General features: G+C 43.9%; 3 protein-coding genes across 4 annotated transcripts in view; 2 read left to right on the top strand and 1 right to left on the bottom strand.

Annotated features, from left to right (window-relative positions):
• Positions 1-718: 718 nt before the first annotated feature.
• Positions 719-3,397, top strand: LOC116804508 (serine-aspartate repeat-containing protein I). Its single transcript, XM_032732385.2, has 2 exons — positions 719-1,298; positions 1,724-3,397. The coding sequence occupies exons 1-2, from the start codon at positions 986-988 to the stop codon at positions 3,166-3,168; spliced, it is 1,758 nt and encodes a 585-aa protein (XP_032588276.1). The 5' UTR covers positions 719-985; the 3' UTR covers positions 3,169-3,397.
• A 160-nt stretch (positions 3,398-3,557) lies between these two features.
• Positions 3,558-6,545, bottom strand: LOC6584864. Of its 2 annotated transcripts, XM_002010469.4 has the most exons (5): positions 5,845-6,545; positions 5,387-5,776; positions 4,849-5,312; positions 4,220-4,365; positions 3,558-4,150 (listed from the first exon to the last, which is right to left on the bottom strand). In XM_002010469.4, the coding sequence occupies exons 1-5, from the start codon at positions 6,418-6,420 to the stop codon at positions 3,846-3,848; spliced, it is 1,881 nt and encodes a 626-aa protein (XP_002010505.2). In that variant the 5' UTR covers positions 6,421-6,545; the 3' UTR covers positions 3,558-3,845. The 2 variants fall into 2 exon arrangements, with proteins under 2 accessions (XP_002010505.2, XP_015017126.1); XM_015161640.3 differs by lacking the exons at positions 3,558-4,150; positions 4,220-4,365 and having other exon boundaries at positions 5,224-5,312; positions 5,374-5,776.
• Positions 6,546-13,190: 6,645 nt separating this feature from the next.
• The window catches only part of LOC6584862, a 41,568-nt gene continuing 38,624 nt past the window's right edge, over positions 13,191-16,134 (top strand). Inside the window, exon 1 of the mRNA XM_002010467.4 lies at positions 13,191-13,388. The gene's annotated coding sequence lies outside the window, so the exon portion shown is untranslated. The remainder of the gene's footprint in view (positions 13,389-16,134) is intronic.

The raw sequence follows: 16,134 nt of genomic DNA, 5'->3' as shown, positions 1-16,134 counted from the left end.
CATATCACAATTTTGATAAGATTTGTAAAGATTAGTTTAGAAAAAAAAAAAAAAGAACATCCTAATAATCTAAAATTATTATCCCATTTATAAAACAGATTCCAAATAAATCAGAAATTTAAAAAATTTATACTTTTATGTTCACTCTCACTCTCAAGATCAACTGGACCGTAAGCTCACAACATATTTATGTGCAAGATTTTCCACTTACTTCAAAATGACGAAACTGTTTTCCACGTAACTTCAGCAAGTGTGAAAATGAGGCGCAAAATATTTCTTCGCAACTCGTGCGAGTTGCCAGGCAAATGCTAATAGATTGAAGAATCCGCTAAAATCTGGCTGAACATGGATAATAATAAAGGTCTTCACTGTAGGATTACCAACCTGAGACTTCCGCATGAGCGGAAAATAAGTGGAAAACTGAAATCAACTTGAATTGCTATTGGCACATACATATGTATATAACAAACTAAATGGATGAAAAACTCTATAAATAATTTAAATATATTTATCAAATGTATCTAGATGAGCTTAAGACAGTGTATTCAAATAACTTGCGAGCAGAAAGCAAAAAAAGAGTCACAGCTGCAGCTGTTGTCGCTGCTGCTGTTGCTGCTGCTGCTGTCGCTGTCTCTGCCTCAGCTGGCGTCGCTGCCTCGACTGCTGCTGCTGCAGCTGCTGGCGCTTTGGCTGGCGGTTTCCATTTCATTTTTAAGCAAACGCTCGACGCGTTCAGCGTTTTAATATTTAATTCTCGTCGCTCGCGAACGGTCGATTAATTCAACAGCGATTCACACGTTGAGCGTTCAGCACTCGGGCTCAGTCAACGCGCGCGTCTCCTTTTTTTTAAGTGAATAGACAACAGCAAAAATACAGCAGAAATTATTTGAATAGTTTTTTTTTTTTTAATGTTCATTGCTCTGTGAATTGTGACGAGCCTCAAGGATACACACAGCTCCAGCCTAATCAGTTAAAGTCAATCACAATGCTTAGCTCAAGTGCGCCGCTCTCTTGGCTCTGCGCCTGCGCTGCCGCGCTGCTGCTGCTGCGGCTACGGCTGCTGCCTGAAACCGCGGCGCGCAGCTACAGCAACGGCCTGATCTTCTACGAGCTGGCCACGCACACGCCGTACCTGCCGCCCACGGTGAGCGTGTCGCGCGGCCGCAATCTGGCCAGCGTCAAGTACTCGGAGAAGGGCTCCATCTGGTCGACGTTTGGCCAGCCCTGCGAGTGCCTCGGCCCGCGCTGCGGCTGCTGCGCCGGCCTCAAGGTGGATCAGTACAGGTTCGATCAGAAGGGTACGTACACACACACTGACACACATACTCCCAGCTGCTGCTCCACTTGTCCAGCTGCTTGATTGAAGCGTCTGCACTTTTGCCATGCGCCATCAACCAGGTCGACAGACCGATAGACAAGCTAACAACAACAACAGCAACAACAACAGTAGCAGCAACAGCAACAACAGCAAGTGCCACAAATTGTTGCCAGTCACATGACATGGTTGCATTTGCCAATCAAAATGCCACAAATCGTTTGCATGTTGGCGCTCAAAGCTCTGCGCTCTGCACTCTTCGCTCTTCGCTCTGCTCTGTTCGCAGTTGGAATCCAATTGGAATCGCAAGCTTCCACCCGCAACTTTCATTGCACTGCGAGAAACTCTCGCGCAGTTGCTCTCGTTTTTGTTTTCGGCCTAACTGTTACTTTCTTTCTCTAATTGCAGTTTGCGCCAACGTCACGTTCGTGCCGCACCTGGAGGAGGCGCAGCTGGCGGTGTTCCTCAACGAGCGGCCCTCGTCCAAGTATGGGATATCGTTGCGCAATCCGTCGCCCTTCTGCATACCCGTGATGATGGGCGTGCCGATGGCCATGTGCGTCCAGATGACCGACATAGCCATGGTGGGCAACAACCTGAACATGTGCATGGACTTCGTGGTGCGCCTGGCCACCACCGATCTCTTCGAGATGCACTTCCAGTGCATGCGCATGGGCCTCGATGGCGTCCAGTACGTGGACAAGAATGGCAATCCCGTGCTGCCGAGCACAAGCAGCATGGAGGCGGAGAATGAACAAGAAGATGCGGCCGAGGATGACAGTGCGAAGGATGTGCAGGACTATGACTATGCCGACCGGGATGACCAGAAATACGCACAGCCCAGCGCAGAGCTCGAGGCCGAAACGGAGCCCGAGCCGTTGCCAATCGAAAGTGAAATGCTCATGGCTGGGGATCAAGAGCTGGCAGTGTCATCGACTTACAATGACGGCGATGTTGACGCTGACGCTGACGCTGACGGTGAAGGTGAAGGTGACAGTGAAGTTGATGGCGTTGGTAATGGTGATGGCGAAGGCGACGGCGACGGCGACGATGACGTTGCGGAGCAGGAGACGGTGCCAAAGAAGGAGGGAGAGAAGGAGGCGGAGGAGGAGACGGCGGCGCCAGCACAGCTCGACGTTGACAATGCTGGCGAGAGCGACCTAAAGCAAAACGAAGTAATTGAAACAATTACAAATTCAATAACAGCCAACGAGGCGCCAGCTGCAACATCAACGACAACAACAACAACAACAACAACAACAACAGCTACAGCTACAGCAGTAACAGCAGCATCATCAACAACAGCAGCAGCAGCTACTGAAGCTGAGCAGGAGTCTGAGGAGGATGCGACAACGACAGTAGCTGAAGTTGCCAATGACCGTGACAATGAAGTGAATGTGGATGATGACGATGATAAAGAAGAAGAAGAAGAAGACGAAGGAGAGGAAGAAGAAGAAGAAGCAGTCAATGCAGATGCGGATAAAGCTGACAACGAGTTGGAGCCTACGACAGAGGCAGCAGCTGAGGAAGACACCGAGACAAGCGAGACTGAGGCAGAGACTGAGGGCTCAACGGCGGCACAGCAGGCAGCTGATGTTGATCAAGGCAATGATAATGATGATGATGATGATGATGATGATGATGGTGGTGATGATGACAACGATGATGAAGACGATAATGATGAAGATGATGTGGACGATGAGGGGTCAGTTGAGGCTAAAGACGCTGACGAGGCAAAGTTAAGCCAGGAGGCGTCAACTGCTAATAGCAATGAAAGCGCAGCAGCAACAACAACATCAACAACAACGGCAACAACAATGAGCCAAGCCGCGAAGCTGTTGATGGGAATGTAAATGGAACTGAGGTTAAACAGCAGCTGCAGCCACAGCAGCAGCCGCGACGACTGCAACGCTTGCGCTTGCGACAGCGCAGCGGGATTTAATTGCTGCAACAGCTGATTGTTAATTTATTTATTATGATTATTGTTAATGAATTGTTAATGTTAAACGCTTGTTAAATTATACATATTTATTGCTATTGTAGAAAAAAAAGTCAAACAAATAAAAGAGTAAGCGAAAGAAAACAAAATTAATACATTAATGATGCAACACAAAAGAAAATTTTGAGCAACAGTTGCGGAGCGACTGGAGCGGAGGGGCCAAGCAGTTGAGAGCGACTGGCGCAAGGAATGTTAATGAAGGGCGTTAATGAATTGTTCGTGCTAAAAGCTTGTTAATTAATTATTTATTGCTATTGTAAATAATGACAAACAAATAAAAATGTGAGCGAAAGAAAAATAAATAAATAAATGAAGAAACACAAAAGGCAACAATACAATGGAGACCATTTCGAGACGAGCAACAGCAGCAGCAGCAGCAGTAGCAGCAACAGTTGTAGAGCAACTGAGGCAAAGCAAAGCAACTGGAGCAGAGAGCAAGCAGTGTAGCCCTATCAAGCAGTTGACCCAATGCTCCTGTTGCTATTACTCCTGTTGTTGCTGCTGTTGCTGCTGCTGTGTTCACTGAAACACTTAATGGAATATTTCCTCAGTGCGGTCAGCCGACTCAATTGAGCTATACGATGTCTGTTTGCGCCTGGGGCCCTTGAAATTCTGCTCCGCTTCACGGTGGCGCGCAAAGTTTAGTTGATATTCGTTGACCGCCTGGCAGAGAGCCACATAGGCCCGCAGCTTGGGCGAGTGGAGCCGTTCCGCCAAGTGGCTGGCCCTGGTCAGCGTCTCGCCCAGTCGCCTGAAGCGGTAGAAATTCGCGTGCACCTGACAGATCAGAAAGGTGATATTGAAGCGCCAAACGGTGCTGTTGCAGTTGCCCGCGTCTGTTGGTCCACAGCGATAGCTACGTTAGTCAACTCGAAACTCAACTTCAAAATCCAATTGCAGCTTACCAAGCAGCGCCTTCTGGGCCATTATTATCGCCTTGTCGAAGTGAGACGCCTTGAAGTGGCAGCGCGCGATCTCGAACTTCAGGTACGTGCGCTCGATGCCAAAGCGCGAGTGCTTCAGGCGGCTGCACAGTCGCTCGATTTTCTTGCTGCCGAATAGGATCGGAATGAAATGGAAAGAAAGAGAATTGAACGAAATGGAACGTAGTGAAATGTATTAGAATGAAGTAGAATGGAATGGAATGAAATAGAATGGAATTGAAAGGAAGAAATGGAATAGAAACCAATGGAATGAAATCAAATCAAAGAGAATAGGATGGAATGAAGTGAAAGGGAATGGAATAAAACGGAATGGAATATAATAAAATGGAATGGAAATGAAATGGAATTTAATGGAATAGAATAGAATGGAATGGAATGAAATAGAATGGAACGGAACGGAACGAAAGGGAATGGAATAATATGAAATGGAACGAATTGAAATTGAATGGACTAAAACAATACGAATGGAATAAAATATAAAATATTCAATTCCATTCGATTTTACTTCATTTCATTTCACTTCGTTATATCTCATTTCATTCCACCTTATATGGAATTGGGCTACAGTTCTATTCATATTTGTGGCTTACACCATGCGACTCTGTCGCGCCTCTTCTCTGTCGATTTCGGCGTAATTATTGCGATCGCCGAAGCTAACGGACAGATCCCTGGCACGTTCCGTCGTCAGTAGGTAGAGAGTGGAATGGTTGTGGAGATCCAGGAAGTCGACGTTCTTCGGCACGGCACAGCGATCGGTGTGGGCCAGCGCCAGGATGTTGTAGACCTCGTTGACGAACTCCCACTTCCAGGGCAGCGTGCGATTCGTCTTGAGCGCGATGCTGGTGGACATGATGTGCTCGACGTAGTCCGTCAGGCGCTCGATGTTCCGCTCCTGCCGGCGCTTGTGCACCTCGCGCAGCATCCGGAAGCACTCGCGCCGCGTCTGATACTCGATGCGAAGCAGGGCCTCCAGCTGGTTGCGCTCGCAGATCTGGGTGCCGCGGCACTTCTCATGCCTGCACTGATAGAGCGGGCTGCGGCTGTGGCTCATTTTCTGCAGAGAGACGGTGAGACAGTGAGTCAAGAGGGGGGTCAAGAGGACAGGCATATCGCACATGGGACTCCCACCATGAACTTGTGCACTATGGCCGACTGCTCGGCGAGCAGCTCGGTCATGTAGGGCGTGGAGATTTGAGAGGGGAGGTGCGGCAGGGCGAGGCTCGTCTGCAGCTGCTTCAGCATGCCCAGATCTCGGGCGCTGTGGCGCAAGTACTGATAGTTGTAGGCGCTCTCGCGCATGCGACGCTGCGCCCTCTCCAGCGGCGAGTAGTCCGCCTTCTCCTTGTCCCCCAGGCTCTCCACGTCGCACTCCCGCTTCGCTTTCAGCTGCCAATTGGGGCGCGGCATGAAGGCCGCTGAGGCGCACCGAGAGCCCGCCAGCTTCAGGACCAGGGGCCGGTTGTGCAGCATGAAGGGATACAGAGCATCGCCCAAGCTATCCTCGAGCACACTCGTTGTCTAATCGGAGGGGAAACTGCGTCTGATTGGGTCTAAGGATCTCAGTCAAGCGAGCCTGCCTAACTCACGTGGGTGGCTCGGTACTCGAAGCAATCCTTGGCAGCTCTGGCCTGGTAGTTGCGCTTCTCGATGTGGAGCTGCACGAGATTCTCTTCGAATTGGTTGCACTCGAACAACGCGTCGCATCTGTTCAGCACGTTGCTGAGCCTCGACTTGCCCTGGAGCGCCAACAAGTCTTGCGCCTTCTGGGCATCCTCCAGCGCCAGCTCCGGCCGGGCCATCTTCCGCCGAAAGAAGCTGCGCTTGCCCAGCGCATCGGCGGCCATCTGACAGTACTTGTCCTCGGTTGCGTAGCAGCTCTGGCGCCCCAGCTTCGTTAGGCTGTTCCTGCAGCAGGCGCCCTGTTCCTCGGTCTGGCATATGGAGAGGGAGCGGTTGAAGTACTCCAGGGCCTTCTTGGTGCGCAGCCGCGACGCCCAGTCCTTGAAGATGCCCGCCTGCAAGCACAAGGGCCAATCGATGCGCTGCCACGCTTTCAGGTTAGGCGCCAGCTCACCCGTTCGCACGCCCTGCGTGAAGCTGGGGCTAGCGTACGCCATTGCTTTGTGATACATTCGATGCTGGAATTTCGTACGGCAGCTCATAAATTGAGCTGATTTAGCAATACGTCAATTTTGACAATACGTACAATTTTGGCTACAACTTAACGTAATTTTAAATCAATTGAAATTGACAGGCCAATTTTCAAATATGAATTCCAATTCGATTTAGTCGGGCCAAGCATGCAAAGTGCCAAGCAGTTAATACCACTGCTTGCTGCTCAAGGATGCCTGGTTGAAGTACTCCTCAAACTGTAGGGTGGAGTGGCAGGCGCACATAATGTACAGTATGGCATGGATTCCATATAAAGACTTAACAAATATAGTAGTAAAATAAATTTAGACTAGCTTTGTACAAATGAATTGGATACTAAAAAGTTACCTTGTTTCATCTAAATAAGTAATGCAATTTAATTTAGTTGGGCAGAGCATGCGAAGTTAAGTGCAGTTCATAGCACTGCTTGCTGCTGAAGGAAGCCCAGTTCCAATAAGTACATAGTTCACAAACTGTCAACAGTCCAGCAAAATGCCTTATAACGTATTGCGTATACTACAAGATTTTCAAATAGAGAAAACAATATAAATGTGATATATACATGTTACCTATTACTAGAAATGTAGATAATAGTTGTAGAATTTGTACTCATATAATCTATACATTAATATATATATTTATTTCTTGTTCCAACTAAATAACTTGAATCAAATCTATCCCTAACAAGCTGTGGCCTAGCGGTCGCTGCTGGTTTTCGTGGTAACAAGTGCAGAGCTTGTCGTTGTTGCTCTTAGAACTTAGCATCTCCTGGTTTCGTAGACACTAAGTAGTTCAGCAATTTGATGCAATTCTGATCGATGGATGCCACGCGACTTGTTTGACTTTATAATAATGAATTTTTTTAATGTATTGCAAAATTGAAATCAATGCAAAGAAATTTACTAGCACATTTGCCAAGCAGTGCCCAACAGAACAGCATTTGAATGTGCCCTGCGGCACTGCTTGCTGCACTCCTGCAGCATTCGTATGACCATTTTCGAATAACCATCAAACTGTTAAAGCTTAACCTTCAACAACATTAAAGCAGTGCATAGCTGCAGCTATCAAGACAAGGATTCGAATGCATGTCAGTTTGTAAGGATGCCCCGACATACGCATGTATGTATGTATGCATTTCCAGGTACAGGGCAAGTTGCCATCGGATGAAGCGTGATTCGACTTATAAACCAGCTGGCGATTGCGTCATTTGTCCCCACTTCCGTGCAGAAAGTCAAAGTGTTGGATTTTCTCAGGTATTAACGCGGTTGGACACGCTTGCAGCACTCACGCTGCGACCAAACTAATGGATAAAACTCTGCTCTATTACAGGGTATATGGTAAGCAGACGAAAGCGAGAAGCCAGACTCATGAATTGTCGGAAAAAATAAAATAAATAAATAGATAGACAGACAAACCGAGAGAAACAATAACAAACTTTTGGCAAAGACTCATAATAGTGGATGGAATATTGCATAACTTTCAGTTGCTTCTTCTTCTTGTTGTTGTTGCAGCTGTTGGTCAAATTATTTAACTATTTTATTTGTTTTTGCTTTTGTTGTCCATAGTTAGTTTTATCTCTCGTCTGGCTGCCGGTAGATTTGACCCAATTGCTTGGCCAGCGACGCGACGGCGATTTTACAACAATTATTACAAATATTTACGCGAAACATAATTTGTTTAATTGTTTCATCTCTCCTTCTCTCTCTCCCTCTCTCTATCTCTCCCTGTCTATGTTTTTCTTTTCTTCTGGCCGTTTATTATTTCTCTTTTCACATAATTTATGCATTGCTATTGTTTTCTTTCATAAGCGCGATTTGTGAATTTGTGTGTTGAGATTTTGTCGGGCAGACGACGTCGGCGGGGCTGTCACCTGCCCGGAGAGGGTGAAGTGGAGGGTGAGGGTGAGGGCGTGGGCGAGGGGGAGCGGGGAGCGGCGCGAGATCTTGGCAACGATGATTGTTCGCATTTGTATGCCGGCGTGCTGTGGGTGTCACTTTTTACGTTTATTGCGGAAAGAAAGTCACAAACCAGCAACAACAACAGCAGCAGCAACAACAACAGATAAATGAAAAAATGTAGCGAAACTGTTGCTGCCATGGCCAGCAGCAGTCGCAGCGCTAGTAGCAGCGGGGGGCGTGGCAGGGGCTACTTGAGCGACAATTAAAGCATTTTTTGCTTTTATTTTGTAAAGTTTTTTGTGCGCTCGTCTGTTTTTTTTTTTTTTTTTTTTATATATATATATATATTTTGTTTTTTTTTGTTTTATTTATTTATTTTTTTTTTTTTTTTTTTTGGCAATAGCGCAACGTGTTGCCAACAGCTGGCTATAAATAAACACAATCATCGTAGAGCCACACGTTGGGTCAGGAAACACTGCAGACGCGCTGCACAGCATGTCAATTAGCCAGCCGACTGCAGTCGCTTCCAAACTGTAACGTTATGCACAGCTCTTGAAATTCCGCAAAAGATGTAAAAAAAAAACACACACACACACACTCACACACAATTTTAAAGGTAATGAGAGAGACGAATACTGTTCAAAATAGTTTCTTGAATCTTGTTTACCAATTTCGTTGCCAATTAAAAAGTAAATTTATTTCAACTATTTGCGGCTCAACGACTCTGAGTGATTCACGTGAATAAAGTGAAATTTGACAGCGCTGTCTCCAGATTCTGCTTCGAAACACTCGCTATCACACTCAAACTCGAACTCTCAAAGTAGCTGGGGATATAGCTGCCAAGGGCTCAAGAGGCGCTCCACAGATCAATCTGCCTGCCTAGTGCGATATAAAAGTGCGATACACCTCAATACATTCAGACTTCGACTTTGAATTGGCATGATAGGAATTGCTGTACATGCTGTAAGATGGTCTGATAAATCAGCTATAGTTTCACGAAAGCCTGCACCAGATCATTCCCTTCACATACCTGTCATGCACAAATTAAAGTCTATGCATATAGATTCTTCCTCAAAATAGGTTTATTATGCTTAACAGAGCTCAATCTCCTTGGCTTCTGTAGATCATTGATCAATCTGCCTGATGAAGTAGCTATATAGGTGCCATACACATATATTGTTGAAACAATCTTCATAAAGCGGATGATATAACTATTAGACGACCCAGCAAGTATCTGAATACTAAGATCTAAGACTCATAAGGCTTTCCTCAGATCATTCTCTCTATCAAAGCTACATATGTACGCAGCTGCCTCAGAGCTATTTCTCTGATTACTAAGCCATATTACAGTCATACACCTTGAGCAATGTAGCTAATATTCTTCTTCTTTAAACTATAAAATAAAAAAAATTAAAAATCGCAATAAATCGAAAAAAAACAAATTCGATCGCCTTGAATAAATTTTTTCTCTACAATTTAAACTCTGTTTAAATAAAAAAAAAAAAAAAAAAAAAAAAAAAATGATTGATCCCCTTTGCATTTCGAATTAATGGAGCTCTTAAAACCATCGATGGATTTTATTTTGTCCAAAAGATCGATCGATTTTGTGGCATGTAAATAACGGTTAGCTAAAATAAAATGTACTGCAAATCTATCTAATTAATAAAAATGTTTAATTATTAATAAATCTACATTTAATAGTGAAAAACAAATATTTGTAGATTTTAAAACTAAATTGAAGAATGGTTAAAAATGTGAAGTTACATTCTCTCTCAGACCTGGAAACTGTCCCAGAGTCCCACTCAATGGCTCCACCATTGAAGACAGCGATACGGTAAAGTACGTCTGGATCGCCGGCTTACCTGGAGGTGGCATATAAATGTAAAAAAAAAAAAAAGACAACTGAAGATCGAGCTAGAGTCTGCAGCTCAGGGGTGCTGTCAACAAGTCAAATACTGAGATACGACAGCGTTACCAGTCGAAATAACTTGTGCGCATTGGGACAAAATAAATGTTGACATACATACATACAGCTCCCAGGCTTCCTCTTGTCAAGGAGAAATTACAAAAAAGGGCGATGACATATATAAATAAGCTATTTGACCATTGCAGTATTCGAGCACAAAGTCTACTAGACAACAATAGTAAAAGTCGACGGACCGGACTTGGCAAGTGCAGACTGACGTAATGTCTTTTAATATATAAATATATGGATTGAGCTCACTGGAACGCAGACCATCCGACTATATAAAACTAATCCCAAAAATGTTGTTATTGTTGACGTTATAATTACAATTTGCCAATAAATCATTTATAATGAAACAAGAAATGAATGAATGTATAACTAGCATAATAACACAAACACCAGCAGAATGCAAATACACAAAAATATTCAAAACACACCAACCTAGCTATGAAGAATCAAATATAATCGTAAATAAAATAATTGAAAATTGTAACAGGAACAACATTTACATTCAAGGCAATAACATAATCAAGATATATGACTGTAGTATTAAGATAAACGATATTTCAATTGCTAACACACTGTCAGATTATATACAAAACATTTATCTAACAAATAATATAACAACAAGTAAGAAAGATCAATTCGAGACTGCTCGACTACGAAATCCCCTGAACCCATCGAGCAATAGCTATTTTAATCACTTTTCGCGCCTTTCTGCTTACATAAGAAACACACACGCACGCACACACGCACACACACGCATACACACATACACAACCACATACACACACACATACACAAGCACCCACACCTATGAGAACTTAATTGTATAATAACTTTTCTTTTGGACATACGATCTTCATGAAACATGAAATCAGATCGTGATTATAGCAATAGAGTGCGCGCACTTGCCAAAGCACAAGTCTCTACTATTTGAAATACGTTTTACAAAGGTGAGGGTGAGGGGGTGAGCATAGGGGTGGGAGTAAATTTTAACAAAAACCGAAGTTGTATAAAATACATATAAATCTACATTTAAAATTTGGAAGCTCTAGCTCTAAAGGTGTAAGAGATATAATTAAGTAACTTGCTTTCGATAATGTTTTTAATCGATAATAAAATATCGGGAGTAGTTATCGATATTTAGAGAAAAACTCAATATGCGCGTGATAGACACGGACCTAGGAAAACAAATTTCAAGTCTCTAGCTCTTATATCTTCTGAGATTGACGCGTTCAAACATACGGACAGACGGACAGCGCCAAATCGATTTAGCTCGTCGCCCTGATAAAGAATATATATACTTTGTGGGGTCTGCCACGCCTCCCTCTGCCTGTTACATACTTTTAACAAAACCATTACACCCTGATTTCCCATTGAAAATGTGTTCAGGGTATAATAAATAAAACAAAAATAATTACATATATATTATTTATTTATTAGAGATTCTAATTATTATTTAAAAATACGTTTATATAAGAATATGATTAACTTATCAATTAAGGGCTTCGACTTGTAAGCTGCTCTTGTTAAACTTCAATAGAAGGGTCTTCGCATTTGTCAAGATATCGTGCACACGCTAACTCCGACCTATCATATTATAGGACACAGCCTGATGTAAATACGTAGACATAGCATTTGCATTTGCATTTGTTTCTGTTGTAACTGTGCCAGCAATATAATAGAGCTATTTCAGTTTACCTCACAAGTGTATCCTCAAGGGCTCTTGATTCCAGAGAGCACTCTAAGGCAGAGCTGCAAACGAAGGACAAAGTGTAAGACAAGCACTTGCCAGCTTAAATAACTAAATACTTTCAGATCTGAAGAGTGAGCGGACTAGCCCTATTCCGAAGTGCCTCCCAGCGTGCTGTAGCCTGAGCCGAGTTGGCTCACAAGGCGACCTCTCAGCAGGCCCAGGCGACTCCACTTCGGTGCTAAAAGCCTTTGTCCAAATTAGTCGGTGCTAAGATCTCACTATTAATTCATGCGCCCTGTTGCATGCAGCGCGTCGCTCTCAAGTGCCGACACTCGATGCTGCCCACCCGCTACAGTCGACTCGAATTACGATGCGAGGTGCAAATCGAGTTAAGCCCACTTTGACTCTGCTGTCGAGCAGCACGTGCACAAAGCATATTGGTTCGGCATGTGGCAATGCATATGGAAATCTCCAGACACTACTCGAGTAAGCAGGAGATGGGCGGGGACTGAAGAGGAACTGCTAGACTAGAGTACCATATAGTACAGCTGCTATATAGGAGTAGGACTAGAGTAGAGTAGAGTACTACATAATATAGTTGCTATATATAATATAGTTGCTAAATAGAGTAGAGCACTATATAGTATAGCTGCTATATCTCTGACAGGATATGAGCGATAACTAAAGAAGAACTTAGAAGTAGGAGCAGGAGTAGAGTAGAGTACCATTCAGTATATTTGGTATATAGGAGTAGAGGTAGAGTAGAGTACTATATAATTTAGCTGCTATATCTCTTACTCCAGCTCAATCCTTTTTACAGCTCCACAGCAAACAGTGAGAATCGCACAGAGGGGCGCATCGTCAATTTGAATAGCGCTTGAGGCGAATAGCTAATGCAGCAGTAATCATTGGTTTGATGCTTTGTTTATGTAGTTTAATTAAGCCTTGCTGTTTTTGTTATTGCTTCTGTTTTTTTCTGTTTCGGACATGCAACATAGTTCACAATTATTATGCTGTGACACGCCTGTGGGCCAAAGCTAAGCGGCAGTAATGCTGTCTGCACGGCCGTCCACATGGGGCTTGGGGCACTGGGCACGGGGCAGGGGGCACGGGGCACGGGGCATGGAGCTCGACATTCGCGTGCGTTCGGCTTCGTGTGGCAGGCTTCGGGCTCGGCTGGCTGCTGCTGCAGCATCAGCGGCGCGGTGGCTCAGTTCGCTTTTGTCTCGCCCAGTGGCAGGTCGTCAGTCGGTCCTGTGCGTGCAGCCCGAGCAGAGCCCGCCGCAATTCACAGTTGAAAGTTTCAATTTCAAAAAAGGCGAAACACCAAAGACCAGTCAGAGGCGTTGCCGCAGCATCCGTGTCAGCAAGCAGAGGCTCTTTGGCAGCGATTGACTTGGGCGCTAGGCACTTGACGTGAGTATTTAGCCAACAATTCCATGCCGACTGGCTGTGGCCGCCCGTTGCCCGACTCCCTGGAGCAGAACGTCCTTTGTCCCATTGACATCGTTTCGACCGTAATCATAAAGGGCAGCGCGTGTGGCTGGCCTCTTCAATTATTTATCTGCAGATTCCGAATTTGTTTTTCTCTGCCACTTGTTTTCTCTTGCCCCATCCTGGAGTGGCACATAAAAATCAAGTATACGCCGCATAAACACTTCAATGCCATTAACATGAATCTTTCATATAATTTCGTGCGCTCACATGACAATTTATGTGGCCCGTGTGAGTATTTGCTCACTTTTCTTGTTTTCTTCATTTTTTTGTATTTTTATGGGAAAACTTGGTCCACTCGCCATAGTTTGAGTGGGAGTGGGAGTTGGGCTGATGCATTGATCAATCAGCAGCTCGATAGCTGCCTTCACTCTGCCAGCACGTATACGAGCATTTGCTCCTGTCACCAACTGAACTCAGGTGGCAGCATCTGCATCGCATCGCACCACCTCCGCACCGCCTGTCCCCACCTTATTATCTCTGGCAACTGATTGGCTTCGTTTGTCAGCAATTGTTACAGTTGCATAATGTTTGCCAAATCAGTTGCATGCCCCAGCAATGCTATTCAAATATGCCAAGCCCCGACTGCCATTGCCAACTGCCACCACCTGGCCCCACCTGGCCCCACCTGGCCCCACCTGGCGGACAGCATTAAATACCACCCGAAAAAGTCTCCTGCAGCTGGAGCAGAAGAAGAGGAAGCTCGTTAACTGCAAATGAATGGCAATAACAAGCCAACAACAAATTCCGGAATCCGCCTCCGAATTCCGTACTCTTGGCGCGCCTGTTCGAGGCGTATGCAACAGTTTTAAAGGCATTTGCAGCATTTAATTGTGCTCAAGGGGCTTAAGCGGGCGCGACGGGTTCATCGACCCCTGCCCGGGGCGTGGCTGCGCCCTTGTGCAAACTGTCGCTAAAGCCTCGTTAAATGTGGCGCATCAAATTATCATTAGATTTATAGCTCGTGCCCTCGCCTCACTTTTTATGGCTTTTGAGTGGGGCTGAGCGCGCGGACCCCCCAAATGGCCCGCTTTGATTTATGCCTAAATGCCTAAGGAACTGCAACAGTGCGCGCTCACAATAGACAAAGTTAATGCTGAACCTGCACCGAAACTTCGAATCTCTATCTTCATCTGCAGCTGCAGCTGCAGCCGAACTTTTGCAGCAAACTTGAAAACTAACATCCAATGGCGAATGTGATCTATACTTTGGTTTCGCATTAACATGAGTCGAAGCACCCTGCAATTTGATAGTAAAATAAGTGAGGCTGTCGGGCGTCACTGACTACATAATACTCGTTCACGATCCATACTAGCAAAGCTCACGGAAAGTTCAGTAGCTTATCCAACCTGCTCTGGAAAGCTTTTGGAGATAAAGTTTCTTTCGATTGCCTCGCCCACTTAGGGCAAATTTGCAAATTGATGAAACTATTTTGAATCTAAACGGAAAATGAATTTAACATTTTATTCAAAATTGTTCTTAGTAAATCATATTTTCTTGGTCACGGCAATAGATGGAATAAACGAATTTCTCGAAAAAAAAAGTAATTTTATTTATTTTTCAAATGTAAATTTTTTGTTTCTTTAGTTATAAATGTATTTATTAATAATTGTATAATAAAAAAAATGTTCAGCTAAAAATTAAATTTGAGAAAAAAATTACTTGCAATGTAGAAATATTTTTATATATATTATATAAATATTTTATATTTACAAGTAAAAATTAAATTTTCAGTTTCAATTTTCCAATGTTTACCAAAACTAAAAGTTGAATTTATAAATAATTTACTTGGTTTCCAAAAAATCAATTAGTTCAACTATTGTAGTAGTAGTAGTAGTCTATTGTATAGTCTATTGTACAGACCACGGAAAAGTTCCTTATTTTGAGCAGCATTATTAATGTAATTAAAATGCAAAGAAAAAACATTTTTATTAAAGTTCGCTTGAATTGTATAATTGAAGTGGCATTGAAAAACCAAAGTTTTCGTATATCTAGTTTTACCTGGCTGAAATGGACATACGGACAGACGGACAGGCGAATAGACTGACGGAGGAACAGACAGATGGATAAAGAGATGCAGAGACGGACGGGTGGACGGATGGATGCATGCTGAGCTGAAGACAGAACACAAAGCCAATATTCCCTTTTCGCTTCGTGAACGAGTATAAAAATGTTTTCATGTCATTTATCATATCATCTTTTGAATGATTTCTCTTCGAGTTTTAAGCAAATTTATATAAGTAGCAAACGCAATGATTTCTCTATCAAGTTTTCAAATAACTTTCAAGTACAATAGCAACAACAACAGCTGCCATAAAAGTGTTCACATGCTGATTGAATGAGTACAATGTAATGAATACTCTATGGTTTTCAAGGCATACTTTGATTTCGGTTCGCTTGAATTGAACTCAGACTTAAGAGCTGAGCCATGTCCATCCGATCGGAAAAACACATAGAACTAATAACAAGTAAGAAGGCTCCAGTCGAGACTGCTCGACTAGGAGATACCCTGAACCATCCAAGCTGATATTCTAATCATCCTGTACTTCTTTTATGCACACATACATACACATGCACTTATAAGCATGCGCTCTGCTAACTGCGCAGTAAGCAGCGACTGCGCTTGGGCTGCGCTGCAATGTGGGCAATATTATGAGAATTTATTTAT

This window comes from Drosophila mojavensis, unplaced genomic scaffold (assembly GCF_018153725.1).
Source record: "Drosophila mojavensis isolate 15081-1352.22 unplaced genomic scaffold, ASM1815372v1 contig_136, whole genome shotgun sequence".
Taxonomy (NCBI): domain Eukaryota; kingdom Metazoa; phylum Arthropoda; class Insecta; order Diptera; family Drosophilidae; genus Drosophila; species Drosophila mojavensis.
This window is presented reverse-complemented; position numbering and strand designations above follow the sequence as displayed.